The 17,632-nt window shown below is 47.5% G+C and overlaps 1 protein-coding gene across 1 annotated transcript in view; it reads left to right on the top strand.

The window, feature by feature from the left end:
* Window positions 1-17,632, top strand: part of NR5A1 (nuclear receptor subfamily 5 group A member 1) — a 65,658-nt gene that overhangs the window by 20,611 nt on the left and 27,415 nt on the right. The window contains 4 exon segments of the mRNA XM_070758845.1: window positions 945-1,028; window positions 1,030-1,087; window positions 2,914-3,170; window positions 3,173-3,643. Coding sequence (XP_070614946.1) covers window positions 945-1,028; window positions 1,030-1,087; window positions 2,914-3,170; window positions 3,173-3,643 — 870 coding nt within the window.

The raw sequence follows: 17,632 nt of genomic DNA, 5'->3' as shown, positions 1-17,632 counted from the left end.
CATGAGCACAAGGGCCACATACCTATTTGGTTGGGAGTGCCAATAAAAGAAATATGTTTACTTTTATCGACCATTTTACATTTTCATTCCTGTCGGTAGTTGTGGTAGGGGCTCCTATACACTGCTTTGCCCTGGAAGGGGGGCAATACAGGTAATACTGTTCAGATGGCCCTGTGTGGACCCTCAGCTCCCAGAATCCTCCAACCTGGACAGGCGAGGGGGATTTTGGGGATTGGAGTCCTCACGCACCTTAGAATAGTTTTTCACACTCACCGCTCATCCCCCTCCCTGTGCTCCCTTCTTTCTTTCTTTCTTTCTTTTTTTCTTTCTTTCTCTCTCTCCCTCTTTCTTTCTTTTCTTCTTTCCTCCCTTCCTATTTATTTCCTTCTTCCTGCCTTCTTTCTTTGCTTCCTTCCTTTCTTTGCTTTCTTCTTCCTTTTTTCTTTCTTTCTTTCCTTCCTTCTTTCCTTCTATTTTCTTTCTTTCCTTCCTTCCTTTTCTCCCTTCCATCCATCCTTCTTTCTTTCTTTCCTTCCTTTTCTTTCTTTCTTCTTTTTTCTTTCCTTCCTTTTCTCCCTTTCATCCTTCCTTCCATTTTTCTTTCTTTCCTTCCTTTTCCTCCTTCCTTCCTTCATCCTTCCTTCCTTCCTTCCTTCCTTCCTTCCTTCCTTCCTTCCTTCCTTCCTTCCTTCCTTCCTTCCTTACTTACTTACTTACTTACTTATTAGATTTATAGGCTGCCCTTTTCCTATCTGACTCACGGCTGCTTGCAAGGGTGAAAAAGACAATAATAAAACACAATTACAAATTGCTATCTAAAGCCCCAATAATCGACATTCTTCAAACATTCCCAGCAGCTGGCCCGGAGCGGAGTGCTTCCCTCTTCCTTTGGGCCTCTCTCTCAAGCCCCCCACCCCACCCTCTCTCTCTCTCTCCTGGCCCAGGGCTTCTTCAAGAGGACCGTGCAGAACAACAAGCACTACACGTGTACGGAGAACCAGAACTGCAAGATCGACAAGACCCAGCGGGAAGCGGTGCCCGTACTGCCGTTTCCAAAAGTGCTTGGCCGTGGGGATGCGGCTGGAAGGTGAGCGCTCTTGCTTTGGCTTATGGGGGGTTGGGGGGTGCGGTGGGGTGTCTTCGCACGGCGGAAGGGCCTCGGATGGAGGGCAGCTCTCAAGGCGGGCCAAGCGCACGTGGGGAAGGGGGAGAAAGCGAAAGTGCTTCACAGGGAGTTAAAGGGCGGGCGGGGCGGGAGTGGTTAAGATAGGGAATCCGGCCGGGCCTTCTTCCCCTGCATTGCCATCAGGATCTCAACACCCCCCGCCCCCCCGCAGCCCCCAAAAAATCTTTGGGGACTGGCCGGAGGTGGGGGAAAGGCGAGGCGCTCTGCCCATGTTTGGAAGGCTCCGGTTGCAGAGCGCGCGTGTCTCTCCCCCTCAAAAGTTGCCCCTGGGTTTCCAAGAGGACGCTGGGCCTGCGGGTGTTCCTCCCCCGACCCTCCCGTAAGGAACAGCCCCTCCCTCTTGCTCGGGCTGCTTGCTTTGGAAAGGGGGCTGCCACGAACGCCTGAACCTCTGCCGCCTCTCTCTCTCTCTTTCGTGTTCTGTCTTTCTCTGTGTGTGTCTCTCTCCCTCCCCGCTTTCTCCCTCCCTCTCTCTGTGCCTCTTATTCTTATTCTTCCTCCCCCCCTCTCTCTGGAAGGAAGGAAGGGGGAAGGGAGGAAGGAAGGAAGGAAGGAAGGAAGGAAGGAAGGAAGGAATCGAGCTGCCCCCCTCCCCAGAACGGTTGCTTTGACCCGCTGAGCAAGGCAGGCGCTCGGCTGCAGAAGGGAGGGAGCAACGCCTTGCGCCCTTCTTCACCTGTGCGGGGGAGGACGTGGAGGGGAGGGGAAGCTCCGGGCAGGCCGCGCAACTTCGGCCTAGAGATTCTTCGTCCGCCCCCTCCCCTTCCCCTCCTTCTTCTCTGCGCTTGGCAAGGGAAGCTCTTTAAATAGACTCCCTCGCCTTTCCGTAACCCCCAACCCCCTGGCTCTCTCTCCCCCCTCACACCTCCACTTCCCCCGCCCCCGTCTGTCGGAGACCCCTGCAAGGGAGCTGGAACAATAGGGGGTGGGGGTCTCAGGAAGGATACGCGGAGGAGCCCCGAAGAGGCCCTTCCCGCGGAGGTGGGGGGACGACCGGGAAAAAAACCCCGGGCAAGCCTGAAAAGCTCCTAAAAATGGATCCTCGCCAAAAAAAATTGACTTGCGCGTCTTCCCACCGTCCCTATCTGGGGGCTGCCCTCCATCCCTCACCAGAATATCTTTGGATGCCGCTAGACGCCGGGGAGCAAAGCGGGAGATGGGGTGGCGGTGGCGCTAATAACGGTAACAATCCCCCCCCCCTTGGTGTCCTGCCCGTACGGCTAATTGCGCGCAGCTCCGCGGCTCCGGCGCGCCAGGGCGAGATCGAGCGCAGTTTTGCTTCCCCGCACCCGTGCGGGTGTTTTAACTTCCAAAAACCTTTGCCGAAACGCGCGCGCACGTGGCCCCCTCTGCCAGGTTTTGCTACCCGCACAAAGTGTGGCAAAGTCTGCGCTCGATCCCTCAGTTGCGCGCAGGAGCCGCGGATTTTGCCAACCCCGCAGGTGTAGCAAAATCTGCGCTCCATCCCGCACTTGCGCTCAAAAGCCGCGGATTTTGCTGCCCGCACAAAGTGTAGCAAGATCTGCGCTCGATCCCTCACTCGCGCGCCGGAACCGCGGATTTTGCCAGCCGCACAAAGTGTAGCAAAATCTGGCGTTCGACCCTCCACTCGCGGCGCCGGAGCTGCGTGCAATTAGCCGGATCGGCAAGAGCCCAACACTGCGCGCACCCCCTTCTCCCCGACGCTTCTCCGGTGCGCGCTTCCTCTGTTTTTTTTCCTTTTGCAGCCGTGCGCGCCGACCGTATGCGCGGAGGGCGCAACAAATTCGGCCCCATGTACAAACGCGACCGGGGCCTGAAGCAGCAGAAGAAAGCGCTCTTCCGCGCCAACGGCTTCAAACTGGAGACACCCCGCCGCCGCCAGGACCCCCGCCGCCGCCCCTGCCCCCGCCCCCCGCCCCCCATCGTCTCCCCGGTGCAAGCGGTGGACTGCGGGGGGCTGCCACCTTCTCTCCACGGCCTGGCGCACCACCAGCACCCGCTGGCCTGGCCAAGGCCCTGCCGCCCCCCAGCGCCGCTGCCATGACGCCCGTCGATTACGAGCGAAGCCCCTACGGGACGCCCGCGCTGGCCGCGCCCTGGCCGGTGGCCCCGGGACCCTTTCCTGGCTACCCCTACCCGCCTTTCGCCAGCCGGGCCATCAAGTCGGAGTTCCCGGAGCCTTACGCCGCCCACCCCGCCCACGAGGCCGCCCCGGCGTACCCCTACCCGGAGCCTTACCCGTTGGGCGGCGGCTCCCCGCCGCTGGACGTGCCCGAGGTGATCCTGAAGCTGCTGCAGCTGGAGCCCGAGGAGGCGCAGCTCAAGGTCCGCATCCTGACCTGCCTCCAGCAGGAGCAGGGCAAAGGCCGGCCGGAGAAGCTGACCACCTTCGGACTCCTCTGCCGGATGGCCGACCAGACCCTCTTCGCCTTCGTCGAGTGGGCACGAAGCTGCATCTTCTTCAACGAACTGCAGGTGAGGGGCGTTCTTCCACCCCTGCGCGTGGGAAAGTGGAGTGGGGTTGAGGGTTGGTCGGGGAGACCCACTCTTCTCTCTGGAGGGAACTTTACTTTTGTCTGGGTCTCGGGCACGGAAGCCCATGGCCCCAGCCTCACGGCCTGGGGAGCATGGAGCTTCCTGGGCAGAGCCCTTGGCTACAGGAGTGAAAGCCAGCAGGTTCCGACAGACTCTGGAGAACCGGTAGTAGCGGAATACCACCTCTGGCAGAGAGGTAATGGGGATTTTGCAGTATCCTTCCCCTTGGAGTGGGGAGGGAATGGAGATTTTGCAGTATCCCCCCCCCGCGTGGGAAGGGAATTGGAATTATGTAATATCCTTCCCCCAGGAGTGGAGAGGGAATGGAGATTTTGCAGTATCCTTCCCCCTAGAGTGGGGAGGGAATGGGGGTTTTGCAGTGTCCTTCCTTCTGGAGTGGGGAGGGAATGGGGGTTTTGCAGTGTCCTTCCCCCTGGAGTGGAGAGGGAATGGAGATTTTGCAGTATCCTTCCCTCCCCCCACGTGGGAAGGGAATTGGAATTATGTAGTATCCTTCCCCCTAGAGTGGGGAGGGAATGGAGATTCTGCAGTATCCTTCCCCTGGAGTGGGGAGGGAGTGGGGATTTCACAGTATCCTTCCCCCTGGAGTGGGGAGGGAGTGGGGATTTCACAGTATCCTTCCCCCTGGAGAGGGGAGGGAGTGGGGATTTCACAGTATCCGTCCCCCTGGAGTGGGGAGGGAGTGGGGATTTCACAGTATCCGTCCCCCTGGAGTGGGGAGGGAGTGGGGATTTCACAGTATCCTTCCCCCTGGAGTGGGGAGGGAGTGGGGATTTCACAGTATCCTTCCCCCTGGAGTGGGGAGGGAGTGGGGATTTCACAGTATCCGTCCCCCTGGAGTGGGGAGGGAGTGGGGATTTCACAGTATCCGTCCCCCTGGAGTGGGGAGGGAGTGGGGATTTCACAGTATCCTTCCCCCTGGAGTGGGGAGGGAGTGGGGATTTCACAGTATCCTTCCCCCTGGAGTGGGGAGGGAGTGGGGATTTCACAGTATCCTTCCCCCTGGAGTGGGGAGGGAGTGGGGATTTCACAGTATCCTTCCCCCTGGAGTGGGGAGGGAGTGGGGATTTCACAGTATCCGTCCCCCTGGAGTGGGGAGGGAGTGGGGATTTCACAGTATCCTTCCCCCTGGAGTGGGGAGGGAGTGGGGATTTCACAGTATCCTTCCCCCTGGAGTGGGGAGGGAGTGGGTATTTCACAGTATCCTTCCCCCTGGAGTGGGAAGGGAGTGGGGATTTCACAGTATCCTTCCCCCTGGAGTGGGGAGGGAGTGGGTATTTCACAGTATCCGTCCCCCTGGAGTGGGGAGGGAGTGGGGATTTCACAGTATCCGTCCCCCTGGAGTGGGGAGGGAGTGGGGATTTCACAGTATCCTTCCCCCTGGAGTGGGGAGGGAGTGGAGATTCTGCAGAATCCTTCCCCTGCCACACCACTAAATTTCAATTTCGTTTATGTACTCTAAGGAGTTACCGGTACTTTTACTTTCTTCTTTCCTTTTCGTCTCCTCTAACTTCATCCTTCCAACCTTTAAACTTGTTAATCGATACTAAAATTTCATCAAACCACGACAACTACAAACAAACACAAACCCAACAACCAAATATATCCTTCAACATCTAACATTCAATAAATCCCATATCCATCATTATTTATGGGGACAGAAGAAATTCCCCTCACTCCAACATTTAAGCTGTTTACCTTAGAATAGAATAGAATAGAATAGAATAGAATAGAATAGAATTCTCTATTGGCCAAGTGTGATTGGACACACAAGGAATTTGTCTTTGGTGCAGATGCTCTCAGTGTACATAAAAGAAAATATAGATTTGCCAAGAATCATGAGGTCCAACACTTAATGATTGTCATAGGGGTCAAATAAGCAATAAAGCAACAATCAATATGAATAAAAAAAATCTTCAGATACAAGCAACAAGTTACAGTCATACAGTCCTAAGTGGGAGGAAATGGGTAATAGGAATGGTGAGAAAAAACTAGTAGAAATAGAAGTGCAGACTTAGTGAAAAGTTTGACAGTGTTGAGGGAATTATTTGTTTAGTAGAGTAATGGCGTTTTGGGGGGAAAATAAAAATATATTGTTCAAAAAAATAAAGGGAACCCTAAAAGAACACATCCTAGATCTGAATGAATGAAATATTCTCATTGAATACTTCGTTCTGTACAAAGTTGAATGTACACAACAACCTGTGAAATTGATTGTCAATCACTGTTGCTTCCTTAGTGGACAGTTTGATTTCCCAGAAGTTTGAGTTCTATTTCATTAATTCATTAATTCATTAATTCATTAATTCATTAATTCATTAATTCATTAATTCATTCATGTTAGTTAGTTAGTTAGTTAGTTAGTCCAATACATAATACACATTGAAGAGAATAGATATGTAGTAATATAACTAAAGAAAAGACTAGAAGAAAAGATATAAAAGTACAGTATAGGTGAACATATTTGAAAGGAAGAAAAGATAAATGAGATAAGGAGAGACAATTGGACAGGGGACGGAAGGCACACTGGTGCACTTATGCATGCCCCTTACTGACCTCTAAGGAACCTGGAGAGGTCAATCGTGGATAGTCTAAGGGAAAAAGGTTGGGGGTTAGGGGTTGACACTACCGAGTCAGATAATGAGTTCCAGTAGCGTCAACCCCTAACCCCCAACATTATTTAAGTGTTCCCTTTATTTTTTGAGCAATGTAGTTTTCCCATATCAAATAATATAAACTATGAACTATCTTAGATTTGTGTTACATTAGCATCTAGTGTTGCCATAAGGTGAAGTTTTAAGGGGTATCCTTTGCTGGTACCCAGGTTTTGTATATCCAGGAGTCAAATGCTTGATGCAGAACGGATGAGGAGGTGTGTTGGGGGTGGGTGGAAGAGGAATTTTTTGAGCTCCGAAGTTGTGGGGGTGGGGGGGATCCAGCCTTGGGGACAGGGTCTCCCTCTCCCCCAGAAGAAAACTGAAGGACAGGGACTGAGATCCAGATGTTGGTACAACATCTGGGGGAGGACAGCTAGTGGCAGTTCGCTCTTTCTCTCTCTCTGTCTTCTAGTTGCTTTGTTGCAAGGCAGGAAAAGGAAGCTGAACTCGGTGTGTGTGTGTGTGTATATATACACACACCCAAGATTTATTTATTTATTTATTTGGATTTCTAGGCCGTCCTTCTCCAGGGAACTCAGGGTGGCTTACAGCATAAACACACACACACACACAAACTATAAAATCCTACCCGAAAAGCTACCTTTGAAAATCCAAATACGGTAGCTAGACTAGAATGAGCTTTAAAGAGACCCTAGAGGTCTTCTAGTCCAGCCCCGCCCCCCAGCTATATACCTATACAGTGATACCTCTACTTACGAACTTAATTTGTTGCATGACCAGGTTCTTAAGTAGAAAAGTTTGTAAGAAGAAGCCATTTTTCCCATAGGAATCAATGTAACAGCAAATAATGTGTGCGATTGGGGAAACCACAGGGAGGGTGGAGGCCCTGTTTCCTCCCAGGAGATTCCTAGAGAGGCCCCACAGCCGCCCCGAGTCTTCGGAGAGGGGCGGCATACAAATCCAAATCATAAATAAATAAATAAAATAAATAAAATTCTCCCTGCCTTTTCTGGCCTTGTTTCCTCCCAGGAGATTCCTAGAGAGGCCCCACGGAGGCTTCTCCCTGCCTTTTCCGGTTACAGTTTCAGAGGCTCAGGTTTGTAAGTGGAAAATGGTTCTTGAGAAGAAGCAAAAAAATCTTGAACACTCGGTTCTTATCTAAAAAAGTTCGTAAGGCATTTTTAGGTAGAGGTACCATTGTAATTCCATATTGCAAAGACTCTTTCTGGTAATGATGTCCGTTGTATAATAATCCTCAGACTTCTTGCTTATTTGATTTGTACTTTTGCGAGTTTTGTAACCATACCTCCATCAGTTCATTCACGCGTCCCTTGTCACAAAAGTTCATTTTTTCCAAACAAAGACTGGTGACATCCTCTCTTCTCAAAAGTAATATCGAATATCGAAATAAGAAAATACGGACGACAGCAGTACTTTTAAAGAAGAAAAGTGAGACTAGGATAACGTTTATAAAGTTATAAAAGAATAAATTTTTGTAAAACGATGAATTGGATGAAAATCCAAACAATGAAATCCCTACTCTTAAAAACCCCAAACATTTCAAACCATTCAACCAACATTCGTTTCATCAAAATCACAGTATTCGGCCATCAGGAGCAAGGTATCAATGCTCAACGGCCCTAGGCTTGGTGGCAAAGGATGTGTTTTTAAAACCTTTTGAAAGGCCGGGAGGTGGGGGCAGGGTGAATCTCTCGTGGGAGCTGATTCCAAAGGGCCAGAGCCACTACCGAGAAGGCCCTTCCATTCGGCCCTGCCAGGCGACATTGTCTAGTTGACGGGACCCGGAGAAGGCCGATTCTGTGGGCTCTAACCGGTCGCTGAGATGCATGAGGCAGGAGACGGTCCCTTAATTAAGCTGGTCCTAAGTCATGTAGGGCTTTATAGGTCATAACCAACACTTTGAATTGGGCTCAGAGTCCGATTGGCAGCCAAAGCAGGTCGCAGAGTGATAGTGAGATATGGGTATACCTTGGTAGCCCATGGCTGCTCACGTGGCTGCATTTTGCACTACCCAGAGGTGGGCAACAGGCAGGATGGAGTGGAACGCAGTTCCACCTGTGGAAATGAAGATGCGTGTGCAGCTCCAGCTGATGGGTGGCTGTCACTTCCTGGATTACTGGTCTCGTCTCGACTCTTCTTTTCCCCCTGCTGCTGTGTCTGCGCTCCTTGCTTTTTTCCTCTTTCCTCCTTCCTGACCTCGGACGAGCTTCCCTCTCTCCTGCCCGGCTCCCCTCCAGCCTCCCGCGGCTACCTCCCACCTGAGGTGCAAGCAGAAGGTGTGGGTGGAAGCGGCACTGGCAGCATTTATGCTTCTGGCAGCACCCGTTTGCCTAGCTACCCAGCCTTAGGCAGGAGGCGACCCAGGAAAGAGAGCGCGGGAAACGCGAAGCAAATTGTCACCCCAGCGAGCGACACTGGCATGGTTGCCAAATAAAAGGAGTTTTTATGCATATGCTCTGGGAATGCGTTGAAGTTCAAAAGTTTTGGAAGGAAGTACAGAATGAAATTAACAATATGCTAAACATTAATTGGATAATCACGAAAGAATTAGCAACACTAGTTAAGTATGGGGAATTACGAGAATTTAAAGAAATCAAAACAGCAGCTTTGGAAAGCGCTCAAGCAGTAGTGGTATTAGGGTGGAAGGATAGCAATAAATGGACAATCCAGAATTGGTACTGGTACATGGTGGACCACATCCACTTCGGAATTATGGAAATAAGATTAAATAACTTGGATGAAAATAAACTGGAGGAGCTGATGGCACGATGGAATAAGGTGAAAAATTATATCTTAAGTAGAATCTATGACGACAATGTGAAAAATAAATTCCAATCACTTTTTGTATGTAAAGAAATGTAAACCGGAGCTAAGGAAGAAATTGAAACTTATTGCAAATAATTTAACCCCCTAAACGGTGGTAGGGTTTATTGGTGTTGGGCACTTTTTCTTTAAGTATTTTTTGTTTGTTTGTTGTAATAAAATTTAATAAAAATATATTTTTTTAAAAAAGGGGGGGAAAGGAGGACTTAACAGTTTACTTGAACGATAATGATCCTTCAAGCCACTCCCACCTAAACACATGGCCAGCAAGCCACTCCTACTGAGTCATATGACCATTAAGCCACACCCACAAAATTAGCCACACCCACAGTGTGGCAGTAAAAACTTTGGCTGCCCATTACTGGCACTACCTCCGAACGTGAAGATTGTGCAGCTCCAGGACAGGCTGACAGGTCACATGGAGACAGAGGGCCTCAGCCTGCAAAAATTGTGTCCCAACGCATTTTTGCCTTTTCTAACTAGAAGAGGACAAACGGGCTGTGTGAATTCAAATTGGTCGTGGTTTATGGCCTGGGGATGGAGATAGGGCCTGGCCCAGTGAAGAGCTACAATTTTTTTACTACCACACTGTGGGCGTGGCTTATTTTCTGGGTGTGGCTTGCCAGTATGTGACCAGGTGGGAGTGGCTGGACGGTCATGTGACAGAGTGACGTAAAGGTCATGTGACTAACTTAACGGTGGCCATTTTGACGTCACTCACGTCAAGGGCTGGGTTAGAGTTAGGCTTCTCCTCGCCTCAAAGAGATACGATTTCCCTCTCTATTTATTATTACTAAGCATCCAAAATATACTATTTAATTCTATGTATATAGGCCATATGTGTACGTACATATTATACACAGGGACACACAAAAATATACTATATAAACTGTATGTGCATGTACACACACATGCACAGCTCTTTTAAAATTATAAACATTCAACCTCATTGACTGAGATAGGAAAAATACCGGTTCTGCATACCTGACCATACCTGTAGGAGCCCATCACTGCTCTGGTCTCTCTCTCTCTCTCTCCCTTCCTCCCATTCTCATCTCCTTCCTTGCCTCCCTCCCTCCTTCCTTCTCTTTCTCTTCCTCTCTTTCCTTCCTTCCTTCCTTCCTTCCTTCCTTCTCTTTCTCTTCCTCTCTCTTTCTCTTTCCTTCTCTTTCTTTCTTTCTTTCCTTCCTTCCCTTTCTTCTTTCTTTTATCTTTCTTTTCTGTTTTCATTTCATTCGTTTTCTTTCCCCTGTAATTTTCTGTTAAAAGCTTTTAATGGGAATTTTTTTTAAAAAAAAAAGGCTTTTGCAATAATAGTGATACTAATCAAACCTTTTCCACCATTCAGTATAGACTCACTTACTAGAGGGGTAGTAAAACTCTTCTTCGAATAGTTCTGCACAAACTTGCTTGACTCCTGTTGCCAAGTGTGGCATGGCCCTTGAGATCCTCCCTCACTCCCTTCCTCCCTCCTCCTCTTCCTCTTTCCTCACATCATTTCCTTCCTTCCTTCCACATTTCCTCCTTCTTTCCTCCTTCCCTTCCTTTTCTTCCTTCTTCCCTCCCTCCCTTTTCCTCCCTCCCTCATTCCCTTCTTGTCTCACATCATTTCCTTCCTTCCTTTCTCCCATATTTCCTCCCTCTCTTTTCCTCCCTCCCTCCTTTCCTTCCTTCCTTCCACATTTCCTCCTTTCCTTCCTTTTCTTCCTTCTTCCCTCCCTCCCTCATTCCCTTCCTCCCTCTCACATCATTTCCTTCCTTCCTTTCTCCCATATTTCCTCCCTCTCTTTTCCTCCCTCCCTCCCTCCTTTCCTTCCTTCCTTCCACATTTCCTCCTTTCCTTCCTTTCCTTCCTTCTTCCCTCCTTCCCTCCCTCATTCCCTTCCTCCCTGTCTCACATCATTTCCTTCCTTCCTTTCTCCCATATTTCCTCCCTCTCTTTTCCTCCCTCCCTCCTTTCCTTCCTTCCTTCCACATTTCTTCCTCCTTTCTTCCTTCTCACTCCTTCTTCTTTTCCTGGGCTTTTCTACACACCCTAATGCCAAAAAAACGGCAAACAAACTGGGCACCTTTCGGAATCCCCCAGCCTGGCATTTATTCTGCCAGAAGGGTGAGCAAAGTGGTGAGCTCCAAACAGCTGTGGGGTGTGTGTTCTCTGTGCATTTGTGTGTGTGTGTGTTTGTGTGAGGGGGGGAGGATTCAGCTCCAACACCTGTTTTCAAGGTCACAATTCACTCCTCCAACTTTGAAGCAGGATCAAAAACAAAAGAAGAAGAAGCAAAAAAAAGAAACTCGTGGCTTAGGCAGAGGGATAATATTCCTAAGTATGTTTATGATGACTTTAACTGTTGCCTATTTCCAAGGGTTTATGCTAATGCGGTGTTTTGTTAGCTTCCCCTGAGTGTCTGGTGGGCGAGTGGGTGGGTGGGAGCCATGCACTGAAACCCTCACAAACACAGCATCGTGTTCCCGATGAATGTTGAATGGCCATCGGGTGGGGTTTTTTTTAATGCTGACTGCCCTTTCTTTCTTTCTTTCTTTCTTTCTTTCTTTCTTTCTTTCTCTCTCCATCTTTTCTCTTTCTTTTTCTCTTTCTTCTTTCTTTCTCTCTCTCTGTCTTTCTTTCTTTCTCTCTTTTTTTCTCTCTCTCTCTCCTTCCTTTATTTATTTATTTATTCAATTTTTTATGCCACCCTTCTCCTTAGACTCAGGGCGGTTTACAATATGTTAGCAATAGCACTTTTTAACAGAGCCAGCCTATTGCCCCCACAATCCGGCTCTTTCCTTCCTTCCTTCCTTCCTTCCTTCCTTCCTTCCTTCCTTCCTTCCTTTCCATCCATCCATCTGAAATGGTATAGGATCTCATGCTTGAGCAAGGGGTTAGACTAGAAGACCTCCAAAGCCCCTTCCAATTCTGTCATTCATTCTCCTCCCTCCCTCCCCTCCTTCCTTCCCTTCCTTCCCTTCCTTCCATCCATCCATCTGAAATGGTATAGGATCTCCTACTTGAGGAAGGAGTTAGACTAGAAGACCTCCAAAGCCCCTTCCAATTCTGTCATTCATTCTCCTTCCTTCCTTCCCTCCTTCCCTCCTTCCTTCCCTTCCTTCCATCCATCCAACTGAAATGGTATAGGATCTCCTGCTTGAGCAAGGGGTTAGACTAGAAGACCTCCAAAGCCCCGTCCAATTCTGTCATTCATTCTCCTTCCTTCCCTCTCTCCCTCCTTCCTTCCTTCCCTCTCTCCCTCCCTCCTTCCTTCCTTCCCTCTCTCCCTCCTTCCTTCCTTCCCTCCCTTCCCTTCCATCTATCCATCCATCCATCCATCCATCCATCCATCTGAAATGGTATAGGATCTCCTGCTTGAGGAAGGGGTTAGACTAGAAGACCTCCAAAGCCCCTTCCAATTCTGTCATGCATTCTCCTTCCTTCCTTCCTTCCTTCCTTCCTTCCTTCCTTCCTTCCTTCCTTCCTTCCCTTTCTTTCCTTCACTCCTTCCTTCCCTAAGTTTATTACAACTGATAATTTGTGACCTTCCCAGCTGGCTTTCCAACAAGTAATATCAACGAGGATATGGTTGTTTCGTTTAATGGCCACAAGATTCACTTCCACAACCCCTTTATTTGTTTATTTTATTTATTAATTGGATTTATAAGCTGCCCCTCTCTGAGGACTCTCTGTGGCTGAGATTACTTTGCTTAGCAACTGTGGTAGAAAAGGTGGTGAACTCAGGCATGGTCTCCTTTAATAACTACCTTGACCGGTCACCAAAATTCTGGTGCCAGTTCTGGTCATAACCTGAGGGATAGCTGGGGTGGCACAGTGGTTGGAGTGCAGCATTGCAGGCTACTTCAGTGAACTGCTAGCTATGGTTCAGCGGTTCAAATCTCACCACTGGCTCCAGGTACACTCAGTCTTCCATTCTTCCTTGGTGGGTCAAATGAGGACCCAGATTGTTGGGGGCAAATATGCTGATTCTGTAAACCGCTTAGAGAGGGTTGTAAAAGCACTATGAAGCAGTATATAAGTATAAATGCTAATGCTATTGCTAGTAGTTGCACGGAGAGGGGCGGCATACAAATCTAATAAAAAATAATAATAGTAATAATAATAATAATAATAATAATAATAATAATTATTATTATTATTATAAACAAGCCACCTTAATTTTGTCATCTTTAGGGTTGTTGAAAGTTGGGTGGGTTTTCTGCTAACGTGCCATTTTTTAAATATAGTTTTTAAAGAATTTTTTTATTTACAAACTAGGAACATTTAAAAACAGTGGACGTTACGTGACAAGTCAGTTTACATTTCTCGTGATATTCATTAATACTCATTCATACTTATATAGCTAATATTAACAATTTGTTTACAGTTTCTATACATCCTTCCAAATAGGTCTTTCCTTCTTTCTCCCTTTTTTCTGCCCCACCCCGATATTTAAGCTTCGTATTTCTTTCTCCTTAATCGTTGCATCTTTTATTTTAACTATCTACTTTGAACTTTCCCATTGTTCCATCCAACAGTAAAATCTATCCCATCCTCTATAATAATCTGAACCTTCTTTATTTTTGAGTTCTGTAAAATCTATCCCAGCATTTATAATAATCTGAATCTTCTTTATTTTTGAGTTCTGTAAAATCTATCCCAGCATTTATAATAATCTGAATCTTCTTTATTTTTGAGTTCTGTAAAATCTATCTCAGCATTTATAATAATCTGAATCTTCTATATTTTTGAGTTCTGTAAAATCTATCTCAGCATTTATAATAATCTGAACCTTGTTTATTTTTGAGTTCTGTAAAAGTTCTTCCACCTATCTTATATATTCTCTTCCTTTCATATATCCTCTCCTCTAAGTTCACTCTCACCCTCATTTATATTATCACATGTCTATCTTTCTTCCTATGTATTTGTCCAGTACACAAATACGTAGGAAGAAAGATAGACACGTGATAATATAAATGAATAAATAAAATAAATAAAAATAAAAAATATACCCCAGCATTTATAAAAATCTGAACCTTCTTTATTTTTGAGTTTGTAATGTTAATTTATCCATTTCGGTTATTTTTTCAGTCTAACGTGCCCTTGATGGGGACTGGACATTTGGACATCTGAGCTGGAAAGCCCAGAAATAAAGGGGGGGGGGAAAGGTCTCTAACAGACATAGATATTTGGTGTACCGTAAGATTTGCATCCCCTTGTGCAGTGACAACAAAGTGCGGGTTTTGTGTCTTCATCCCTTAGGGGAGACGTGATAGCAGCCTTCCAGTATTTGAGGAGCTGCCACAAAAAAAAAGGGGGGGTTAATTTATTCTCCAAAGCACCAGAAGGCCAAACAAGAAACACTGGTGTTCTGTCGGGCTCTCTGGTAGACTCCTCCCAAAAATTCACAGGTACAAATTTCAGACGCACACAGGTTTGAAAATTCAAAACAATGTTCTTTATAATGAAAATTCACTTAAACCAAGCCCTCTTTTGGTATAGCCAAGAGCACTGGTCTCCAAACAAACTGGTAACTTATACAAGTCCCTTATCAGTCCTGTGATACTTAGCTTGCAGCTGTGAGGCGATTCACAGTCCTTCTTCTTTCACAAAGTGAAACACACTTTGCTCTGGTTTAGTTTCAAAGCGGGGAAAAATCAGCACACAAAAGGTCAAAGTCAGTAAAGCAATCACGAAACACAACGATCAGATAATCCTCCACAATGGCCAAACCCACAGGCTGCTATTTATAGCAGCCTCACTAATTACCACAGCCCCACCCAACCACAGGTGGCCTCATTTTCTTTGATAATAATCTCTCAGTTGTTGCTGCCTATGCATCGCTCTCCGCATGCGTGGCTGTATCATTAACTCTTGTTCCGAATCCAAGGAGGAGCTAGATAATTGATCTCCTTCTGAGCTGTCTGCCCCACTCTCCTCCTCCCTGTCACTCATGTCTTCTTTGTCAGAGGAGCCTTCATCATCAGATTCCACTGGGGGCAAAACAGGCCTGCAGCATGTGGATGTCTCCCCCACATCCACAGTCCTTGCAGCAGGAGCTGGGCCAGAGCTAACCACAACACAATGGAGGGAAACTAATCAAGGAGAGAAACCACCTGGAATTAAGGGGAAACTTCCTAACAGTGAGAACAATTAGCCAGAGGAACAGCTTGCCACCGGAAAATTGTGGAATGTTCCATCACTGGAGGCTTTTCATTTATTAAGGTTTTATTTCGTTATGAAGAATACAAAGAAGATAAGGGGGGGAGAAATAGGAAATCAATGGAAGGGTGGGGAATGGGGGAAAAGGGATGGATGGGTGTGAGCTACAAGGGGAAAGGGAAAAAGAACAGCCATTTGCCTGCAATGGTGTAGGGCAGTGATGGCGAACCTTTTAGGGTTGGCGTCCCAATAGGGGTGTATGTATGTGTGTGAGCCAGCATGCGTACATATGCTCACACCCCTTCCCTCTCCCCCACGCATGCGCACCCCATCCTGCCGCACGAATCCCAGCGACCGGTTAGGTCCCACAGAGTTGGCCTTCTTCGGGTCCCGTCGACTAAACAATGTCGTCTGGCGGGACCCAGGGGAAGAGCCTTCTCTGTGGGGGCTCCGACCTTCTGGAACCAGCTCCCCCCTGAGATTAGGATTGCCCCCACCCTCCCTGCCTTTCGTAAACTCCTTAAAACCCACCTCTGTCGTCAAGCATGGGGGAACTAAAACATCTCCCCCTTGCCCATGTTGTTTTGCCGTTTGATTGATTGACTGTGTGCCTGTTTTTTATATATATTGGGATTGTTTTATGAATTTTTTAATTTAAAATTGTAATTAGATTGGTGGGAATTGGATTTGTTACTATGTACGAAAGTAAGACAGTGTCTTACTTTCGGGGTATGTCTTATATTGGAAAAAAAATGTCAAATTTTTTGTTTTAACCATAAAATTAACATTTATTAACAACCTGAACAGTATTGTATTCACCACAAAACAGCAGATGATACCCCAGTATGCCAGTGTGTATGTTTTACTGATGTATGATTAATACTGTGTGCATTACCGTATTTTAAGCAGGAGGCGGCAGTGACAAGTGCAGGGGACGGCGCGGTGACGTATGGAGAGGGGGACGGTGCGGACGTGGGCAGGAGGTGGCACTCATTAAGATCAGAGGGAGGTGGCAGACGCGGCGACGTATGGAGAGGGGGACGGTGCGGACGTGGGCAGGAGGCGGCGTGCAGCTAGATGACAGGGAGGCGGCAATACCCCCGTGTTTCCCCGAAAGTAAGACATATGTCTTACTTTCGGGGTACGGCTTATATTAGCCGACCCCCCTGAAACCCCTGATACGTCTTACAATTGGGGGTGTCTTACTATCGGGGAAACAGGGTATTGTTTTTATTATTGTTGTGAGCCGCCCCGAGTTTGCGGAGAGGGGCGGCATATAAATCCAATAAATCTAATCTAATCTAATCTGCCCACCCCCCTTTCATGGGCACAGGCCTTTCTGAAGTTCGGGAAAACACACTTCTGGTTTGCCGTTGTGCTGTTTTTTGCACTCTGGAGGGTTTAGGGAATTTTCCCGAAGCTCCGGAGTCCAAAAAAACCCAGCAAAATGGGGAAACCAGAAGTTCGGAAAACACACTTCAGGAATCTTCCTGGAGGCAAAAACAAATAATCACCCAACAAAAAACCAGCACAACACAAACTGGAAGTGCGTTTTCCCAAACTTCCGGTTTGGGAAAATTTTCTTTGCCTCCAAGCCTTCCAGTTCCAAACTTCCGGTTTGGGCAATTTTCTTTGCCTCCAAGGCTTCCCTGAAGTTTCCGGAGGGCGAAACGGCCTTTCCCAAGGCCGAAAATCAGCTGCCTAGTGCATGCTTGTGCGCTGGAGCTGACACATGGCAAAGTCTCACGTGCTTTCGATATGACTCCGTGTGCCACCTGTGGCACACATGTCATAGGTTCACCATCACGAGTATCAGATCTCCTGCTTTGGACTAGAAGACCTGCAAACTCCCTTCCAGCTCTGTTAATTCTTTAGTAAGAGATTAAAAGGGAATAGTCTGAATTACAGGCATTTGCAGATGAGTTAGCTTTTACCCTGGAAGGACGACCACTAACAGGGCCTAAATTAATAATAATAATAATAATAATAATAATAATAATAATAATAATAATAATAATAACGATCCAAAGTGCAATTAATTAGGCAAGGTGGGGGGAAAAGCAAAGATTGGTTTGAAAACTATGCACGATATAAAGAAGTAGAGGTGGCCCTGGACCAGCAAACTGGGAATTGCGCTCTCGGGCTTCTCTGGAGGGTTTTTGCTAGTGGGTCAAGGGCTGGAAGGGGTCGAGGGCTGGAGGTTGCGCACCGTGCCAGAAAGAAAACAAAACAGAACAGAACAATGTCCTCCTTTGGAAAGCCCCGTGGAGAGGGAAACTACAGGCGTTGAAGTGGAGT

The sequence above is a fragment of the Erythrolamprus reginae genome, chromosome 8 (genome assembly GCF_031021105.1).
Source record: "Erythrolamprus reginae isolate rEryReg1 chromosome 8, rEryReg1.hap1, whole genome shotgun sequence".
Lineage (NCBI taxonomy): Eukaryota > Metazoa > Chordata > Lepidosauria > Squamata > Dipsadidae > Erythrolamprus > Erythrolamprus reginae.
Note: the sequence above shows the minus strand (reverse complement) of the source record. Positions and strands in the feature narration are given on the sequence as shown.